The sequence below is a fragment of the Anoplopoma fimbria genome, chromosome 3 (assembly GCF_027596085.1).
Source record: "Anoplopoma fimbria isolate UVic2021 breed Golden Eagle Sablefish chromosome 3, Afim_UVic_2022, whole genome shotgun sequence".
NCBI classification, from domain to species: Eukaryota; Metazoa; Chordata; class Actinopteri; order Perciformes; family Anoplopomatidae; genus Anoplopoma; species Anoplopoma fimbria.
Window position 1 is genome coordinate 8,299,620 of NC_072451.1, and position 21,526 is coordinate 8,321,145.

The window sequence follows — 21,526 nt, forward strand, 5'->3', positions numbered from 1 at the left end:
AAACACAGGGATCCAGCAGCACAAAACGAACGTAAAGCTTGACTTTGGATAAATAACTAAGAAGACCTTTTTCAGGTAATAAACTCAAAGTCCATAACATTCAAAAGACACAGAAACAAGGAGAGTCCTTACAGACCATGTGCTGTAGCAAACAAAGGTTGGGTTCCACAGAGGCAGGTTCTCACAAAGAGCAGCGTAGCGCAAATACAAGGCAACCAGAAAACAGAGTTGTCAGTCCCTTGCGTTGCGATCACGACTGAGCAAAAAGCTCAGTAACAAGGGGCTTAAGACAGCCACAGGGAACAGGTGATTCCCCTGATCAACTGGCATGGGGTTTCCTGGTCCGTTTGGCAAGGACTTGGGACATGTGCTTCCCTGGGCCAAATCTCAGGGGCTTGTGGGTTCTGGCGGCATCTCCTGGCCGGTCGAGGTATGACAGTACCCCCCTCCTTACGACCATCACCAGACGGTCCTGCGACACCTGGCTGGTCTTTTTGGAAGTCGCGGATGAGGGACTTGTCCATGATGTGGCGCGCTGGTACCCAGCAGCGTTCCTCCGGACCATAACCCTCCCAATCAACCAGGTACTGCGTTCCCCGGCCAAGGAGTTGTTTGACTGTGAACACTGGACCGCCTGCCGCAACACGAGAAGGTGGAGGTGGTGGAGACAAAGGAGAGGTTAGAACAGGCTTCAGTAAAGAAACATGAAAAACTGGGTTCACCCGAAGCGACCTTGGTAAGGCGAGCTGGTACGCCACTAGATTTATATGCCTCACAATCCTAAAGGGCCCAATGAAGCGTGGCTTGAATTTCTTGGACTCCACACACAGAGGGATATCCCGTGTGGACAACCACACCTTCTGGTCCACGCGGAATGATGGGACTGCTCTCCTCTTGCGGTTGGCCTGACGCTGAGTGCATGCAGAGGCGCGCTTCAGGGCTGCACAGGCTCGCTTCCAGGTTCTTCTGCATCTAGCAATGGCAGCCTCAGCAGAGGGGACGTTAACCTTGGGTTGCTCAGAGGGAAAGAATGGTGGCAAGAATCCAAACTGCACCTCGAATGGGCACATACCTGTAGGTGTTGACCAGCTGGTTATGTGCAATCTCTGCCCAGACGAGCATGCGACTCCAGGTCTTGGGGTTTTTGGAGACCACACAGCGCAGGTATTTCTCCAGCTCCTGGTTAATCCTTTCAGTCTGCCCATTAGACCGGGGGTGAAACCCTGAGGAGAGACTGACAGAGGTCTTAAATAGGGACCAGATAGCTTTCCAATACCTTGAAACGAACTGTGGACCCCGATCGAACACCACATCGGCTGGAACTCCATGGTACCACCTCTTTCAGAACGACCTCAGGATGTCTCTTTGGCTGTGGGTAACTTGGAAGAGGGGTAAAATGAGCAGCCTTAGAAAAACGGTCTACTATGACCAAAAGCGTTACCTTACATTACATTACAGTCATTTAGCAGACGCTTTTATCCAAAGCGACTTACAGTCAGCTGAAGATGAAATCTAGTATATTACATATCATTCACCCATTCACACACTGATGACAGGGCTACCATGCAAGGTGCCACCATCAGACTCTAACTAACATTCATGCAACATCCAGTCCACACCGATGGCAAGCCTTGCGGGAGCAACTGGAAACCTAGGGGTTAAGTGTCTTGCCCAAGGACACATCGACTGCTGAAGCCGGGTCCATCGAACCACCGACCCTCTGATTGGAGAACTACCTTGCTCTCCACTACACCACAGCCGCCCTGGCCTTCGGACAGTGGTAGCCCTGAAACAAAGTCCATCGAAATGTGGGACCAAGGACGACTGGGAATAGGTAGGGGGCGAAGCAGCCCTGCGGGAGCTTGGTGAGAAGATTTTTGTGTGGCACACACAGCACAGGCTTGGACATAGGCGGACACCTGCTCACCCAATGTCCGATGTGTTCCAGGGTTCCCAACTAGGTGATCAGCATGGCCCCACCTAAGCACATCAGCCCGTAACGTTGTCGGGACAAACAGGCAACCGGACGGACCATCTCCTGGGTCCGGTTCCACCTGCTGAGCCTGGAGGATGGAGTCTTCCAAGGCCAGTCGCACTTGCCCAATCACTCGGTATGGGGAAATAATGTTCTCGGGTGGAGAATCCTGCTCAGAGGCATCGTGCTGACGGGAAAAGGCATCCGCTTTTGTGTTCTTAGAGCCCGGCCTGTAGGTGAGGATGAAATCGAAACGGTTAAAAAACAGGGCCCACCGGGCCTGGCGGGGTTTAGTCTTTTTGTTTCCTTCAAGTATTGTAAGTTCTTATGATCTGTGAGTACTTGGAATTGGTGAGTGACCCCCTCCAGCCAGTGCCTCCACTCCTCCAAAGCAAGCTTAATGGCAAGTAACTCTCAGGCATCATACCTTTGTTCTGTAGGTGTCAGCTTCCGCGAGTAGAAGGCACATGGATGGAACAGGTGATTCCCCTGATCACCTGGCATGGGGTTTCCTGGTCAATTTGGCAAGGACATGTGCCGGGGTTCCCTGGGCCGAATCTCAGGGGCTTGTGGGTTCTGGCGGCATCTCCTGGCCGGTCGAGGTATGACAAGATGTTGTGTAACTCAGGGTAATATGGAGAATGTGAAGCTACTTTTGGTGCACATAAAAAGCTGGAAATCCTACAAAGATATTATAAGAGGCAACATGCATTACTAGAATAATAACATAAACATAAAACATAAAAATAATTTTATTTAATATATTTTATTCCAGTCTTTGAACAATATGACATGCCAAAGGAACATATGGCCATGCGTGTTTCATTTTGCTTCCCTGCGTTTCCGTTTGTTTTTCCTGTGCCGTCCAAAAAGGGTTGTCCGTCTGTCATCTACCAAAATCAATGTGAATGCAGACTAAGGACCACACCAACATTGAAGCGGACCCAAGTGATAGTTGCTGTGAAGTTTACATGCTGTTTAACGTGCTGCAGCTGAGCAGCTTATCAGCTATCCAACCTACACAGTGATGTTGACAGTACACTGTTCCCCTGTGAATGTTTGTTTGGTTGCTCATTTCACAAGCAGAGGTGCAGGACAAGACCCGGGCTGCCAACTTTTCAGTTAAGTTTAAAGTCTCTTACATCACCTTTCCTCCACATTCTGATGCTTGGTTTGAACCTCAGCAGGTCATCTTGAACATGTCTACATGCCTAAATGCATTGAGTTGCTGCCACGTGATTGGCTGATTATACATTTGCATACACTTGCAGTGCATTTCATGGTGTTTTCCACTCTTAATTACTTAATCAAATGCATGCTATGTCATTATTGTAAATTGAATGTGTGAACATGACATTTATTTTAATAAACAAAGTGCAAACATATTTGTTGAGAATAATGACTGTTTTGAAACTTGTTTAGTTTAAATGACTAAGCAAAAGCACAAACAACCCTCACCATCAGTCACAGCGGGGAAGCAATGCTCATCTTTCGTTCTACTATCTTGTGTTGGTCAAAGAGGCCTGTTGAGTCACAAAGGGCTTCATGCTCCTTTTTTCAACGCAACCTAATCAGCGGAGTTCATCTTTAACTTTCAACTATTTGTCATTACTCCTAAACTTATTCTGATCTTTTTTATATTATAAATTATATATATATAATCAATGAATGACAGAATTACACGCTCATATATTTCACTTCTAATGTAATTATTAAAAAAATAAAAAATAAATCTGAAAGTAATTTCTCCATCAAAATTATACTTCACTTGAGGAGGTCCAAGTTTACCTTTTAGTATCATTCAGTAATTCTGTACACTCTCTGTTGAAGCTACTCAACATTGAGTTTATGATATTGTTCTTTTATGATATCAGACAGTTGCCTGCCACAGGTGCTATTAAACTAGTCAAAGTAAAAACAGAGTAGGCAGCATATGAATAACACTCCCACAGGAGAATAGATAGACCCAGCCTGGTGGTGTATGCCAGACCAAAAAAGGTAGAACACCCACTGTAGTTTACCACTGCAGTACTAGAGGCCCCACTGTAATATTGAAAAGAGATGTGTGTGTCGGTGTGTGTGTGTGTGTGTGTGTGTGTGTGTGTCTACACCTGAAGGTCTCCTTCTCTCTCTCTCTCATTATTAAAGTCAACACAGAGTTCTGAATGTGCTTTAGGGAGGATTATAGTAGAGAGGTTAGAAGTAAAGGTCATCTTCATTCTGTCTGAAGGTGAGACTGGGTAAAAAGTCCAGCTCTGTGGTGACAGAAGCAGAGATAGAGAGACTTTTTCTGATAAGGTATCTGACCTTCAGCCATACCCATTACTCTTAAGTCTGATCAGAAATGCCTGACTTTCAGTGCCTTCCCCAGATACACTCTGATGGGATGAGCTGAGAGGAGCCTGGTGAAGCACAGCACAGAGAGAGATTTAGACAAGGAACGATGACCGGGAGGGAAGAGATGAGAGAGATAAGGACAGGATAGAGTATGAAACAAGATGCCAGGGCTGCAGTATGGAAGTCTATCCAAGAACTGTACACTTTAGCTCTTATTGTCTGAAGGGTTGAAAGTGGCCTGGTCATAACAGCAGAGAAAAGCCCCAAAATAACACTTTTGAGAGCATGAAATGTGATTACTTTTCCTGAATTGACTACAAGGAAAAGTGAATCTGCCATTTCACTAACAAAGACCACGCTAATAACAATTTGGTTATTAATGATTTATTGCAAATATGAGTCAGAGGGATGGATTAGGGAAGCGGAATGGGGTCAAAGGGGGTAGGGATGAGGGTTGAAGGGATGTAGGTTAGGGGATTAAGGGATGGGGTCGTGGGATGAGGGGAAGGGATGAAGGGTAAAGGATGGAGGGTGAGGGATGAAGAGATGGAGGGTAAGGGATGAAGGGGTGTAGGGTAAACTAACGAGGACAGTAAAGCAGGTCATTGACTGATGGTTGGAGGAGAGCGATGGCAAAGGGGTCACACAGTGGCTCCGATACGGATTGAATGGCCCGATTAATATTCAGGGCATATTCTCGATTTGTGTACAATATGGTGGAAGTGGTGGTGGAACCAGGTCCGTGTGACCCCTTTGCCTGTCTCTGTGACGAAAAGGGGGTCTTGTGGAGAAGTTTGGCTTGCTAATCTTACGCTTATGCAGTCCTGTATGGGTTTGAATGGACTTAGGTATGAATATAGTCAAAAGAAGTATATGGGCTGAGGTGTACCAGACCGGTTGGTGTTGCTGCGTTTGAGGCGGTAGATGATGGTGTCGGGAGGATGGATGGAGATGTCGGAGATGGTGGCAGGTTGCGATGGATGGTGGTCAGAGTTCGAAGCTGGGAAATCTGAGCATAAGCAGTCGAAGATTTTTGGGCTGCTCTTGCACCCGAAGGTCAAGCGCACTGCGAAGTAATAAGCGCCTTCCGAAGGACACTGAAAAGATGCCAGTATTCGGGGTGGATCCTAAATACTTTGAAAGCGCTGGTGATGTCTGCTTTAGACAACCAGGCTCCTTGGCCTGCGAGGCGGATGAGGTATGTGGCGTTGTCGATTGTGGTGTACTGCATGGAGTAGCTGGGGATTAGGCTATTGATGCTTGGGATGGTAGAACTGTGGGGGGATAAGAGTTCTATTTCTTTTTTCCTGAGTATTTCCTAGTAGCTATGCCAATGGGGCTGATTTTAAATATGGGGAAAGGTGGGCTAGTGAGTAGGCCGATAATGAATGAGTCTTTGACTTCCTGAGCCAGGAGTTTGTCAACTATGTCGGGCTAAGAGATGGCTGATTGCAAATTATGACATGTATAGGAATACTCTGCCTTAACCTGCAAACCTGGGCCGAAGCCGTGTGGGAAACCTTGTATTAGGAAGCTAATGAACTGGTGGTCTGGGTGGTTCTGTAGGGCGGAAGCTACAGCTTGGACGTTGATTGGTGTATCGCGATACTTACAGAGGCTGTGCTTGGTAGGGTTGTGGGGACAGGTTGGTCTTGAGTGGGCCCCTCCGCAGAAGGAGCAGGTGTGGAGGAAGTGAAACCTAGAGGTGCTGCATTCTAGGTCATTGAAATTATTACAGACCATCCTCCCGCTCTGGAAGAGGACTGGTCTGCCTCTCCTATCTACACCTTTGGGGAGAAGGTGACGGTGGTTGGCTGGTTGGTGGCTGGTTTTGGGTTGATGGATGGTGGTGGGGTGATGGATGGTGGTGGGACTGATGGAGGCAGGCTACAGTAAACGGTGGGGCTCCGTTCTCTAGAAGCGGAGGTGAAAGGCAGGGGGGCTGTGAGGGTGCATGTGGTGGCTGGATTGGAAGGTGCGCCACAAAGCTCACAGTTAAGGGAGGAGCGAGCTGCAAAGACTCTGCAGTATAATTCTGGGTCTAGTGTACCCCAGTACGTACCCTGATTAAACTGCTGCATGCAACCGGCAGCTTTGGATGCGAACAGAACATGGTATGTGTAGAAACCATTGCTGCTGAACCTCAAGGCCAGGTCTAGGATCAGCAACAAGTAGTTGTCCGACTCGGGCCTGCGGTCAGGGAAAACAGAGCAGATGATGTCACAGAACAGGGAGAAAGAATAAGCGAATTTGGCTGTTGTGAGTTTCTTAGAGCGGGTAGGGAGTGGCTGTTTGAGTTCGATGGGGATGGCATGTAAACGGATTAATTAGTTGAGCGATGTCGAGGATGTGTTGCCTGAGTGTGTGTGACACAGGGGATGGTCGAGCGGATGCAAGGGGGCGTGCTGGTGGTAATGCTGTGGCTAAGGTGAAGCTGGTGGGTGGACGGAGCTGAGTCGGAAAAAAGCTTGCACTACTTGCTGGCGGACCTGTTAAAATAAGGAGGGTGCATTTGAGGTAAGATGAGTAATGCTAGTTACTTATGAGTTATAGGGAGGGGGAGGGTAGGGATGGTGGTAGGGGTAGGGAGGGGGAAAAGCAGAGATGGGAGGAAAGTTGGCCGAGGTAGATGAGGCAGGAAAGGCAGGAGAGAGAGAAGAGGAAAGGATGCTGGAATGAAGGGATGCATGTGCGTGGGTTGATAGATAAGACTGAGGGAAAACAATTGCAGGATGAGATGTCTCTAGGGCAGAGAGAGTTTGGGGGGGCTGTGATACGACCTGGCCCTCTGGAAGGGCTGCTGTGACTGACTGGGCTTCTCCGGCCGTTGAATGCGTCGTGACGTCAGCGGCTTTTATTTGCCTTTGAGCGACAGACTTGCCAAGCAGTCCAGTACTCAGCATGAATACCTACACCCTCCAAATGTATGATGAAAATAAATCTGTATTGCAGAATTCAATTTGGCCAAAGTAGAGAGTTTTCCAGTATCAAATATCCACATAATTTGATATTAAACTCCTTATTGTGGCAGTGTTGTGGTTAAATATTTTACTCCACTGTGCCATCAAGGTCTGATCAGTGGTGTGTGATATATTGAATGTGACAGATGAATGAACAAACAAATTAAAGTTACAGACCACACACTGCCTGAAATGTGAAATATGAGATGCAACAGCACAATGATAAGGAAGGGTAGATGAGATACTGATGGTGAGAAAGAACAGTTATTGAATTACACTTTGATTTATTGACCTTTCTACAAAAAAATTGGGGCATCACAAACAATGACATTCTATTTGACAAACAACAGACCTAAAACCTACATAAGCATAGTTCTTTAATTAAATGGTGTTTAATTATTTTTTTTGATAATTTTTTGGATGATTTCTTTATTTGATAGTAATAGTAATTCTACCAGGTTAGCTGCCAGGTGAGCTACCAGAGTAACCTAGTGTTTCTTTATTTTAATAGGAGAAACACAACTATTTTGTCACCTTTAAACCCACAATAAATCATTTGTTTGTGATTTAGTCACTAGCTAAATAGTTTGCCTATTTACACATCCAGCAGACACAGAGCAACACTATCATTCACCTTGCTGATAGTTAACAGTATTACTTCAGAGAGAAGGTTTCGAGTGTTTGTAATAAAAGCTTTATGAAGTTTTAATATGTTTTCATGTACTTGTTTACATTCCCAATATGTGTTAAGTTTTTTAAATCGCGCCAGCCAAAAACTTGAGGGATCGTTCTGGGAGATGTGAGAGCAGATAGGGGGTTTTAAACCGGCCCGGCCGTCCCTTTGCATCCTTCATTGAACCAATGGTGTGAACAGTCTGCAGGTAAATTCATACTTAATATTCCAAACACAGCTGAGGGACTCACAGGAACAGGCGTCCACGGCTTAGTGGAGTTATTTTTCCGGCAGCAACATTGTGAGTTTTATAAATATATATGGCTAACGTACACAGTGTGAGTTGCGATGGCAGAGTGGTAATGTTCCTGAAGGCTACCTTCTCGTCGACTCCAGGGAAGAGAAGAAAGGTTAGCTTGTTTTACCAGCATCCGTGTAGCGTTAGCAGGCTACATCCGCATCCAGCAGCAGTGAGGAGTCCTGAAACTCCACCCCCGCTGTTACACAGAGCACTTATTAATATTGAAAGTGTTGCGTGTCCAAATTGCACTAAATTTGACACTGCAAATTTAGCGCAATTCTGGTTCCCAGCAAAACACCCACGAAGTGTGAAGTAAATCATATGAGTGGTACTTGTTAGTACTGTATATTTCTTGGACTGGCCAAATATAAAATAAATGTTGTTACTCTCAGTAGGAAAAACAATAAATCCTGCAGCAATTTAAACAAGTTCTTGTGTACATTTTCAGATAACCCTCGTATGGTGAGTCATGTTCCAGTCACCATCCAGGTCCTGGATGTCAATGACAACATTCCAGCCATCTCTGGGAGCAACAGTGCTGTCATAGTCTGTGAGAGCACCAAACATGGACAGGTGGGTTGCTTATGCTCCAGCCTAGGAAAACTAAATTAACAGTCTTTGGGATTGGGGGTTGCAACTGGATTATGATGGCATGGCCTTAAAATTGGATTAACACAATGTATTATTACATTTTCTTCACATTGTTGGAGAAAAGTTAAAATAAAAAGAAAATAGAATTCCCATCATCTATTGTGCAGGTGAGTTTGAAGATCTGACCTGAAAAAACAATAGATGCAAAGCACATCATTGAGGTTCCCATCCAAATTTAGAACAAAGCTTTTAACCAAATGCCCCCAAAAATGGTCAAAGAAAAATGCAAATTTCTACGTTTCGATCCACTGCTGTGCAGATAATACTTGGGTGCATCAAGATTAACAGCTGATGGCTCTCTCCAGTTTGCTGCCATAATATCTTTAGGCACAAATAATGGAAAACCATGTGAAAACATGATGGAAATGTTATATTTCTATTTGATTCATGTTTAATTTCAGGAAGTTTACAGTCTCGCTGTTGCTTTATGTCACATGCTTCATGGACATAATTTGGCTCGGTGGAAGTGCAGGTCATCCCTCAATCAGAGCATCGATGGTTCAATCCCCGGCTCCACTAGTAAATGTCGATGTGTCCTTGGTCAAGACACTTGACACCGAATTGCTCCTGTAGGCTGTGCCATCGGTGTGTGAATGGGTATGAATGTTTCGTTAGTTCCGATGGGCATGGTAGCCCCTGTCAGTATTGTTAAAGTGGCCCTATTGTTCTTTTTCACTTTTTCCCTCTTCTTTAGTGTGTTATATATTTTTTTACATGTAAAAGGTCCGTAGTGTAAAGCCCGAGAAGTCCACGCCTAAAAGGAGTTACCCTCCCCCTCAGACACACTGTTCTTGAGCTGCCTGGAACGGCTCGATTTAATTATCTCCTTCACTTCTGTAACTTTATGAGGTCATGTTTTTTGAAATGTGAAAAGTTGACCAATCACAACAGAGCGGGCTAGCTGACCAATCAGGGCAGACTTTGCCATCTGGAGGGAGGAGTAAGCGCTACAATGGAGCATTTCAGAGAGAGGGTGAGAAGAGGTGCTGCAAGACAGCCAGGATGAGAGAAACAAGGCGGATTATGAGCATTAACGCATGTAAACATGTTGTTACTGTAACATATATATATAATATGCACCCGGAAAAGGGCCTGTTTAAAGCGTTTTCGTGGTCGGAAGACTAGAAAAGCGCTATACAATATAGGTCTATTTACTATTTACCTTTAGAATTTATTCACAAAGCCTGTTGCCATTACACTATGTGTAAACAAAAAATTCAAACAAAATTTGCACTCTAATGCTGCATTCACACTAAACGTGGTGCGAATTTTGATGTTATTTTAAGAGTTGATGGAGCAGCTACAATGTAAGCAAATACCAGTTCAGAAAACAAGCATTTTAAAAGTGATTTCTTGCAGAGAGAACTAATGAAACATGAATTCTGACTTTTTACAAATCGGCAACATTATGTAGTAATTTTTTAGGCGTCCCTTTTGTACGTTTATTGCAATTAAATTACAGCAAAATTGTTTATTTTTGGTCCATACAGCTGTAGTAAACCAGCTGACATGTGGCTTGCTAGATACAGTGAATACAGTTCGATGAAATCCACCAAGCGCCTCCAGATGATGTTATGAACCCAGACAAGACGGCGTCTAGGATATCTGGACTGCCACAACAAACACAACGCAGAAATAGTAGTTATTTCTCCCACTCACTCAGATCCATTTCCTATGCAGGCAGTCCCAGCTGAATTTTGGGCCCACTCAGAACCCTGCTTAATCAGGTGGGAGGCCGGCATCTAGCAAACTTTGAAAGAAACAATTAACTCAACAAGATCTGGCAAATGCTGCCACCATTACTCCAGCAGAATAGGGCTGAGCGGAGAACCTGCTGCCTGCTGAGCTTACAGATTTGTTTACTCAACATTGCGTTTCTTCATTTAATTGTTCTGTTAACAGTTGTTAGTTATGTGTGAGTTATATTTATTATATGCGAAGCATATAATTCCAATTCCAAATGCCCGAAGCTGAGTGCAATCACTCCATGCGGCTGTGGCGTAGTGGAGAGCAAGGTAGTTCTCCATTCAGAGGATCGGTGGTTTGATACCCGGCTTCGGCAGTCGATGTGTCCTTGGGCAAGACACTTAACCCCAAGTTGCTCCCGAAGGCCTGTCATCAATGTGTGAATGGGTGAATGATATGTAATATACTACTGATTGTAAGTCGCTTTGGATAAAAGCGTCTGCTAAATGACTGTAATGTAATGTAATCACCCAATCTTTTGTACCAATTGACCGTTGGCTAAGCCCCGCCTCCCGCTGCTACTACGTCCAGCGGTGAGAGCTATCATGGAGCCACATTGTCACTAACTGCACGATCTGAATAAATGTTATCTAATTTTTGGAAAAACGAAAAAGCAATTTTATAAAGAAGCAGGGAAATATCCAGGATGAAAACAGCATACATAAACAAACATAAAAAGATTAAGCTGTTACAATCATTAAAATACATTCAGAATACCTTCAGTGGCTAGCGTAGCATAGATAAGACATCAACCCCCCAAAAGAGAGAATTCTTTTTTATAAAGATATAAAATAAATACCTAACCTAATGCTTTAGATCAGGGGTCTTCAATGTTTTTCAGGCCAAGGACCCCCAAACTGACCCCCTACTATATATATTGTATAAAATTGTGTTTTATATTAAACTGGGCCAGTGCCATGTATAAACATACCTTGTTATTGTGCATTCAATACTAAGCTATTCAAATAATACACAGGTTCATATATTCATGTTTTTATTTTTATTTATTATATATTATATTATTATATTAATTTGCCATCTGTCTCCTTGAAGGTAAATCCAAACTTCAGATAATTATCTGTATATTTCCGGGTCTCGTTTGCGCTTACCCTTATCAGCTGCTACATCAGCAGCAGTTGCCGCCTGCCACTTGCATTTTCACCGGTGGTTTCTGAGGTGGAGGGTATCTCTCTTGTGCTTGTGGAGTTTTTTGGTCGAGTTACAAAACGATCCATTTTCGCTCATAACAATGTCCATACACTTGGCATAATAATATACTGGCCTCAGTAGTTGGCTGTTGTGGATAGGAGCTGCAGTGTTTTAGCCAGGAATGGGTGAAGTAAATGTCTTTTTTTATTTTTTATATGGTATCTTATTTTCAAATAATATTGCAGCGTGCGTCCTTCTGTCTGGGATCTTAGTCAGCTGGGGACTGAATAGGCTCTTGGTCAATCACGGGGAACCTGACAGAGCCAGCATGTAACATGCGGCCTCGTGATAGGCACAGCAGTGATAGGGGCGGGTCCTCCTCTTTGTGTGCAGGAGGCTTGGAGGGACAGGTCCAGGCTAGTCTCGCGCTGTGAGTGAACCAGTGCCCAGCTTGAGAGAGCTCCTGTATGTCGCTGAATGTGTGCATTTCTGGCTGAAAGATAACATCTTCTGCCTCCATTTATCCATTTACTACAATATGTTGGATTAATGTTAATGTGTATTTAAAGACATTTAAATTAGTGGGAAAAAAATTGTGGGGAAAAAATATAAAAGAAAATTGAAAAATTGTCTAATCAACCAAAAAATTCACGACCCCCTGCAGTACCTCCTGTTGAAGACCTCTGCTTTAGATAATTCCCATGGCCACTCTCTTTTTACGTCATCATAACAAACAGCACGTAAATTCAGCCAACCTTAGAACCCTACCCAAGTCCTCCATTAAACTTGATCGCTCAACAACTGTTCACTAAGCAACAAAAGCCTGATCATAAATGAATTGATAACTGACAACAAAGTTGATATCCTCTGTCTCACTGAAACTTGGCAAAAACACCTGGACTACTAAGCACTTAACCAAATCAACCCTTATGGATATCATTACCTGGACAAACCACGCCCTGATGGCTGGGGTGGAGGAATTGCTGCTCTTCACGTCCATCCTCATTTGAATACCATTCATTCAAACTCTCTGGTCCGAAACCCATGGGTCATTTCAATTATCTACAGTCCTAACTGCTAAGTGCAGTTCCTTTAATGCCTATTAGATGCTCCAGCCTCTGTAATAAGATTTGATGGTCAATGGTGTTGAACGCAGCGCTAAGGTCTAACAATACAAGTACAGAGACAAGTCCTTTGTCTGCTGCAATTAGGTCATTGGTAATTTTCACCAGTGCTGTCTCTGTGCTATGATGCACTCTAAATCCTGACTGAAAATCCTCAAATAAACCAATGTTATGTAGAAAGTCACACAGCTGATTTGCGACTGCTTTCTCGAGGATCTTAGAGAGGAAGGGAAGGTTAGATATAGGTCTATAGTTAGCAAACACCTCTGGATCAAAGGTAAAAGTTCCTTAAGCAGCCTCGTCGGAATCGGGTCTAAGAGACAGGTGGAATGTTTAGACTTAGAAATAGTTAAAGTCAATTGTTGAAGGTTGATGGGAGAAAAGCCATCTAAATATATATCAGGTTCAACAGCTGTTTCTAAGGTTCCGGTACTGGTTGAGGGCAGGAGATTATAAATTTTGTCTCTAATAGTTAGAATCTTATCATTAAAGAAGTTCATGAAGTCACTACTAGGTTTATAGGAATACACGGCTCAACAGAGCTGTGACTCTCTGTCAGCCTAGCTACAGTGCTGAAGAGAACCCTGGGGTTGTTCTTATTTTTCTCTATTAATGCTGAATAATAGGCTGCTCTGGTATTAAGGAGGGCCTACTTATACAGTATATTTTAAGACTGTCTCGCCAGACTAACCGCGATTCTTCCAAATTGGTGGAACGCCATATCCTTTCCAGTTTTAGCGATGTTTGCTTTAATTTGCGGATTTGAGGGTTATACCATGGAGCAAACTTCCTTTGTTTCGCATCATTAAGTTTAACTCTGACACAGCCCCACTCTCTCAAGGTGTCCCCAAGGTAAGGATTCGGTCCCCTCCTCCTTATCCTCTTCATCTCCCCATAGTTGACATCATATTCAACCATGGTCTCCAATTCGCATGCTATGCTGACGACACCCAGCTCTACATCTCCACCAAATCCATCCCCCCAATACCCATTCCACCATCACCAACTGCCTCACAGATATAAAGATCTGGATGCAAGCCAACTTTCTCAAACTCAACAGCGACAAATCTGAAATCCTCATTATCGGCCCCAAATCACTAAAAAAATCCCACCACAACTTCTCCCTCTGCATTGATGGCACAACTGTTCCTGCTTCCACACAAATCCGAAACATGGTGTAATTTTTTATCAAACCCTCTACTTTGGACACCACGTCAATCACCTCACAAAAAAGCCTTCTTTTACCTAAAAAACATTGCCCGTCTACGCTCCTCCCTCTTCTCCTGAGCCGCAGAAACACTCATCGATGCCTAAATCACGTCTCAACTGGACTACTGCAACATTATCCTGTACGGCACATATACCAAAATCATCAACAAACTACAGCACATCCAAAACTCTGCTGCCCGTCTGCTCTCCAACTCCCTCACCAGAGATCACATCATCCCAGTCATTCAAAACCTCCACTGGCTCACCATACAACAGAGAATACAGTTTAAAATTCAACTTACGCCCACAATCAGCTGATAGAGAACTCCCAGGGAGAGAATGAGTGAGACTATGAATGAAAAGGAGTGTAAAGATAGTCCTCCTGGCTGAACTGCCGCTAAACTTCATATAAACGAGTTGAAATGCAACATGCACATTAATGCAGCAGTAATATGAATCCAGAAAGATCAGATATAATAGTAAAACATTTTACTGATCAATCAATAGTTTTACATGAACTACATTTAGCTGATTACATGCTTTTACTTAAGTAAAATTGTCCTCCACTCTCCACAGCTTCATGTTTCTCAACTCAATCTTGACTGAAGCTAATTCTAATTTGGCCCAAATACCCCATGATTTGATGAATTTGTACTCATCCTTTTTTTTTTTTTTTTTCATCCTATTGCATCAAGATAGTCAGTATCAGTTCTACTATAGAAGGCAGAGGTAAAGAGAGACAGTGTTGACCCGTTGCTTCTGAGTAAGCACAGACTCCATTCTCCTCTTGGAATGTTGGGCTGAAAGAGGTCAAAAAGCGTCACTTGCCAAGCTGCAATTTTTTCAGCCCAGGTTCCTCTACTATGGGTACATGCTGGAAAATGGACGTGAAGCTGCTGTCTGCATGTCTCCTCCACACATGAAAGCACATGTTCCTTCTTGGGCAAGACCAATTAGTGTAGCCGTCAGATTCATGGCTACAGTGCACCTGAACATGTTCAATAAACTGAAAACATGAAATCTGCATTGTGAGACTTGAGGGCTGCTCTCTCATCAGCACCAGCGTTGGGATTGACAGAATATGATTTGCCTTTCATCTGTATGTGCACAAGACAAAATGTCTTTCTTGGTTCAGAATCATGCTCTCACTTCGGTCGGTGGCTTTCTGTTCTGCTAAACTGCCTCCTGTAGAGCAGGTGACGACACCTGCTGCAGTTACGGCTATCCTAAGTGAGAAATCAGCCCACATTGTCATGGCCCCCTAATGTCAAGTTTTAAAAGCCTGATAGAATCTTCAGTTGCCTTACTTGAATATGTGTTTATTACAACACAAATGTGATGTCAGAGTAGATCTTGGTACAGCTTGTATGCATTGACACAGTCATACCAAAACGTAACATTCACATGGTCAGAGAAGGGAAGTCAGAGAGTATTAAGAGACTGGCTGAGACATTATTAGTGTTGGTCATTTTACAGGAAACCAAATAACGAATATCAGGTATACAAAATCACAATCTACATGACGTTAATCTTTAAGATTAGATTTAAAGTCACAATTACAGAAAAAGTATAACTACAGCTTCAGTAGGTGGAAATCTTCAGTGAAATTCTCCAAAATGTAAGGTTAAGTCTTCTTTCCTTAGTCTTGTCTGACAGAATTGTTTCCTATTGTGGACGAATCAAAACTCAATGGCCAAAACATGTGCCAATTAAATCCTACAATGTAAATATAAGCTCCTGTTCAGCTCTCAAACACAAACACATACAGAAAGCACAACTCTATACACCACTGAACACATTCATCCTCTCTCTCTCTCTCTCTCTCACACACACACAGGCAAAGGCTGGCACGCACATACATTCATGTTGATCTGTAACCTTTTTGTTGTGTGTCTGACACCATCAGTAGGGGATTTATCAGCTGAGCTACAGACTTTGCAGCTTCTTGAACCAATAAATTATTCAGAGTGCGGAGTGTGCTGATGCTTCCGCTGCTGGGCCAGATAGCAGAGTCGATCATATTAAACTCGCTTCCAGCCTCTGTGCTCCACAGCAGGGCCAATCCTGAACCAGCCATGATAAAACACACAGATCTGTATCATAGCCATTACTGTCCCCACATATCACAAATAAGACACACTCCCTCCGTCTTATTATTATAGGTATTACTCTCTCTTATTATCTGCCCACCTTTCTCTGGTTGTTATGCAAATCTAACTGTGTGTGTGCATGAATGACTGTGTAATCATTTAGCTTGGCTTCAGGCAACAGACAACACATGCTAGCACAGTTAATGTGGAGGGAGGATTCTTTTTTCATCTTCCTGGCATTGCAATAAATTGTCACCAAGAAATGTTCATGCATCACACGTCTATCTGGCATGAAAATGTATTCTGCTACATTTGGGAACTCAGTTAACTACATTTGCATAATTGATTTCAAAGCCATGAGACTCGTGGTTTAGATTGTGGGGAACACAATACATTTGACTAATTTCTTGTTTGCTGTGTTGAGTGCATGGAAGTGAGTGTCAGATAAAACCCTGAGGGCTCAGAATACACGGCAGCACTTTGAATTTTCACTTGCTTTTTGTATGCTAGAAACATGTACACTATGAGAAATATTACATCGAGATATTTATCACGTAGGTCAGTTATGGATTTATGTAAATACATTAATGTAAAGCAAGTAAATTTATCTTTGTTTATCTGTGGTATAGAACATATGAACATATCTCTCCTAGCTGTCCACCATATGGCATCAGCTCTCATTGACGTGCAAGACACTTCTTACTGCAGTGACATTGCATGTCAGTGTTCCACTTTGCCTGCAGACTTGAATTTCATAGAGAGTAATTGTGTTCATATCAAATGAGTCAAAAGAGTAGCATGGACTTCAGAGTGGATATTGCCAAAGGTTACTCATATGAATTGTACATCTGAATAGAGTATGATGTGGAGTCATCATGGACACTTAAAGTTCAAGTGAAGTGAAAGTTACAGCGTCTTTATTTTCTGTACCGTGACGTATTTCACACTGAAACCAAATTTTTGAGTGATGTACTGTTACAGAAGGGATTCAAATCAAATTATTTACATTTTGATTGGACTGCTAGGTAGTGGGCAAGCCTATAGTTTAGTGTGATACAGAGCTACAGAGGACTGTTGTCTCCACACACAAACAAACACACACACACACACACACACACACACACACACACACACACACACACACACACACACTGAAAGGATGGAGGAAGTCTGGGCCAACCACAGGAGAGCACAACCCCTAAACCAATTTACACACACTGATCCACTAGACCTCCATCCTCAAAAGAAATGAACAGAAACCAGGTGAAAAATAAAACTCCTCGGCGGGCCAACGGCTGCTCAGTCTGGATCAATGCAACATTACAATGCAACACATCAGCCACCGCATGATCCCTCCCAGAGATGTGTTTAACAATAACATTGAAATGAAGCCATGTTCTCCTTATGCAAAGCATGACTATTTACTCTAACATGTCCCCTGTTCAACAACAACAACACACTAAGCTCCCCTTAATTTCACAATTATCCCCAGTGGGCTTCCATTTTGCACTACTGGACCCACTGCTTTTAGAAAGCTCAGACGACAGGCACATGAAGCTTCCATGAGCCTGTTGTGGCCAAACTTAGCTTGCACAAAAGACTTCTCACCAAACACAGGTTTATGAGTGAGTACATATTCATCTGCAAGAACTGCAGCGTCAGACAACTTAACAGCTTTCTGCTCATTCAGATTTACACAGTGGCAGCTCTCTCAGGTACAGTTTTTAAAAATAAGCTCCAAGGCTTCAGGATCTACTAGAGCAAATCTCGACAATCAAAAGCATCAAAACTGCAAAACTAGAACTAGGGACAGCATACACGGTGTGTTATGATATTCCCAAAATAACAGGCTTGTGCAATCAATGTGTTATGGTCACACTGAAATACCACAGACATGTTAGAAACTGTTAAAGGCCTACTGTGCAAAAAAGTGTTAAAGCCAAACAAAATAGCACACACAGACTAACAGAGAACACCACCAGCTACTGTGCAAACAAAGTGATATGAGAAAACAGTAACATGCCCAATAACCTGACGATACACCTCCCCCAAAAAACTGAATCCAGAATCTCACCCTGCACTGTTTTGCTCTTTTGAACTTTTTGGTACAACTTTCCCGGCAAATGAACGGTGCAAGTTGCTGGTTGCCATCTGTGTTTGGTGTGTTGGTGGTTACTGAGAAGTCCCTCAGCGAGTTGTTTAGGTTAGGTCAATGATTAAAACATGTTTATGTTGGGTTTGTTCTGAAAGGGGCGACTGTGGCTTAGTGGTAGAGTGGGTCATCCTTCAATCAGAAGATTGGTGATAGTGGTGGGTGCCATCAATCACGCAGGATGCTTCCATGGTAGGCTCTGTCATCACTGTGTGAATGGGTGAATGATGACATGTAGTGTTAAGTGCTTTGAGTGGTCGAAAGACTAAAAAAGCACTATACAAGTACAGTCCATTTAACATTTAATACTTAAGAGTTAATCAGTGAGTTATGGCCTAAAAATAACCTGTATTTCAGTTTTGAGTGGCTTTTGCATTGTTACTTTGCCAGAACTGCAGCTCAGAACTTCTGATCCTTAGCTAATTTAGCCTGTGAAGAGAAGCAAACACACTTTTGTGGCAGTGAACACAACACAAGGCCCGCAGATAACTGCTATATTCAGCTTCACTACATATTCAGACTTGACGAACAGCAATATTAAGTTAACCCCTATAAGAGCAGGGTTACAACTACGTACTGACACTCCCCCAAACACAGTGGGAGAGCCTCTTGTAGTGGAGCTGTTGGCCGAGCTATAACACAACTACTCACACAGAAACTCTTCTCCTGACTGTCACAGCACCGGCAGCCTCCCTTTTATTTTTTATTATATTCTAGCGCAGGAAAATATGATTATCTCCTGATAAGGACACTATCACCATACTTGGGTTCTGATTCCATTTGCTTTGGGAGTTTCAGTTTCAATTGCAATTTGATAAAGCGATTTATTGCAATTTTTGTGTACATTTTTAACACGAGTACAAGGGTGAAAGATTAATCATAAACTTCTACAGACTATTAATTTAATAAATATCTAAATGACTCTAAGCAGGTATGTAGTCAGAGATGTCCTGTCTAGTATATTGGACGTTCTAAATTGGAGCAATGTGTTTTATAGAAGTTTTCAGAAAATGTAGCAATTTCTAGGTACAAATATGACTTTAATTTGGATTATCTCTAAAATCATTCAAAAATTCTTGATTTTGTGTCTGTATTTAGTCAAAAATGATTTATTTCCAACAACCCAAGAATCCAATAATAACAACAATCCCTCACTATTAATAGTATTTGTGTAGTGTTTGCGTATTTGTGTAGAATTGCTTCTAAGACGACACCGTGAGACGGATGGCGTTATCAGCTGTAACCGCCGTATGAATGGTACTTTTAAATTGTATAGCGTCTTTCTAGTCTTCAGACCAAAGTGATGCACAGGACATGCCATGGGAGTACCATCTTCTATGCTTTGGTGTGAGTCAGCCTGAATAAACTCACACAGAAGGTTGGGTCTGTCATTGGCTCCAAGCTGGACAGCCTGGGGGAGCTGGCAGAGGACAGAATGCTGGTAAAACTGCTGGCGATCATGAAAAATACCTCCCACACCCGACATAGCATGAAAGCTAAGGCAGAAGGCGTCTTTGGCTTTAAAGACAGGAAAACAATTTAATATATGGGATGAAATTGAGACAAGTAGCATACTTTATATATACAGTAAATATGGGACACCACTGGAGTGTTGATGTTAACTAATCCACGCTGCTGCTTCCTTGAAGACGCTTTCTTACAGTAAGATATGGTTGAAAAGGCTCTGCTGTTTAAGGGAGCTCCTAAGGATTATGAGCAGCAACAAGGAGTCTGTGGGGAACTACTCCCTGAAAAAACAACATGATATCTTAGTTTAATCATCAACATCAAAAACATAGCAAATAGGAGCTGCCGTTTGTATATGCGGCTGTATCCTTGGTGTCTTATAAACCCATGAGGGTTGGGCACATTATGTGCATGACACAAAAATAAAGAAACCACTCAATTCATCAGTCAAAGGAGGATTTGTGTGCTGCAGCAGCAAACAGCGCTGCCATGAGTATAGAGTGTCAGGTTATAATGGCAGCACGGTAAACCTGAAGGAATATGATCGGATGTGACCAGTCAACTGAACAATCAAGTGATCAAGTTATGAATGCATTAAATGAGCCAGCATATTTTTGGTAAAGGTCAATTAGTAAATATTGTAGCTCCGTCGCTAACCAGACAATAAGTACACACATTATTCAAAAGCCGTTTTTGTACCACCCAGTTTTACTCCCACAGAGGAGGTTAAATATAATTAAATGGTGTAACAAAGCTAATGAAAAGCAATAGCTTCCTCCATTTGGACCCCTGAAAGGTCAACACTGCCTTGACGTCTCGTTGTTGGTCAATGCTACAAATTTGCAGGTCTAAGTTCACCAAAGTAGAACACCAAACAGAATATTTACTCTGATTTATGTCGCCTCCTGGAGCTAATCATCTATGGGCAGAGGGGTGTTACGGGTAAACGTAGGTCATAGACGAGCCGAAATGCGAAACTCCTAAATGTAATTGCACTGTGGAGCCTTCAAAGTTGGTTGATTTGTCCTTCTTCTGGGAGTGCGGTTCAAACAGAAAAGGAAAAACACGTCCACATTATGCCAAAATATGTGCAAGTAAAAAAAACAGCTAAACAAATGAAGCTCTAGCGTAAATTCAATCAGGAAGACAATAATCTCATATGCTTAGTCTTGTAGTTTATTTCTCATACATCTGCAATTCTCTCCTCATGCATGCTCACTCATGATTTACAGTACGTTCATGCTTCTGCTCCACCATCTCCGCCCAATCTTCTCAGATTCATCAGATTCATCATCTCATCATTCTATCAGCCTCATCAACCACCACCACCACCAGTGTCTGGACTCCACGGGGGGGATTTATCTTGCTGCTGCTCAGGGCGGACACCCCTCGATATCACATCTCCCCATAGAGTCCACGCGCCAAAGACTGTGTCAAGACTTTATTATTACATATCATCTGTTAATAATAAACAATAATTTTCCTAATTTGGCTTGTTTCTCCTGATTGAAATGTTTCCTGTCTATTCCTGTTTTATTGCTTAGGTACAATATGTATGTCCCAGACCTTAACTTCAACATGCCCAAAGTAAAATATCTGTTGATAAAAGGTTGAGAATTTCTGCTAATTCACAATAAAACTCACCTTGTTGCCGTACAGGGTGCTGGCCTTACCAAAGGGAACAATTGTGGG

General features: G+C 43.0%; 1 protein-coding gene across 1 annotated transcript in view; it reads left to right on the plus strand.

Annotated features, from left to right (window-relative positions):
- Positions 1 to 21,526, plus strand: part of LOC129111584 (cadherin-18-like) — a 128,736-nt gene that overhangs the window by 86,127 nt on the left and 21,083 nt on the right. The window contains exon 8 of the mRNA XM_054623588.1: positions 8,695 to 8,819. Coding sequence (XP_054479563.1) covers positions 8,695 to 8,819 — 125 coding nt within the window. The remainder of the gene's footprint in view (positions 1 to 8,694; positions 8,820 to 21,526) is intronic.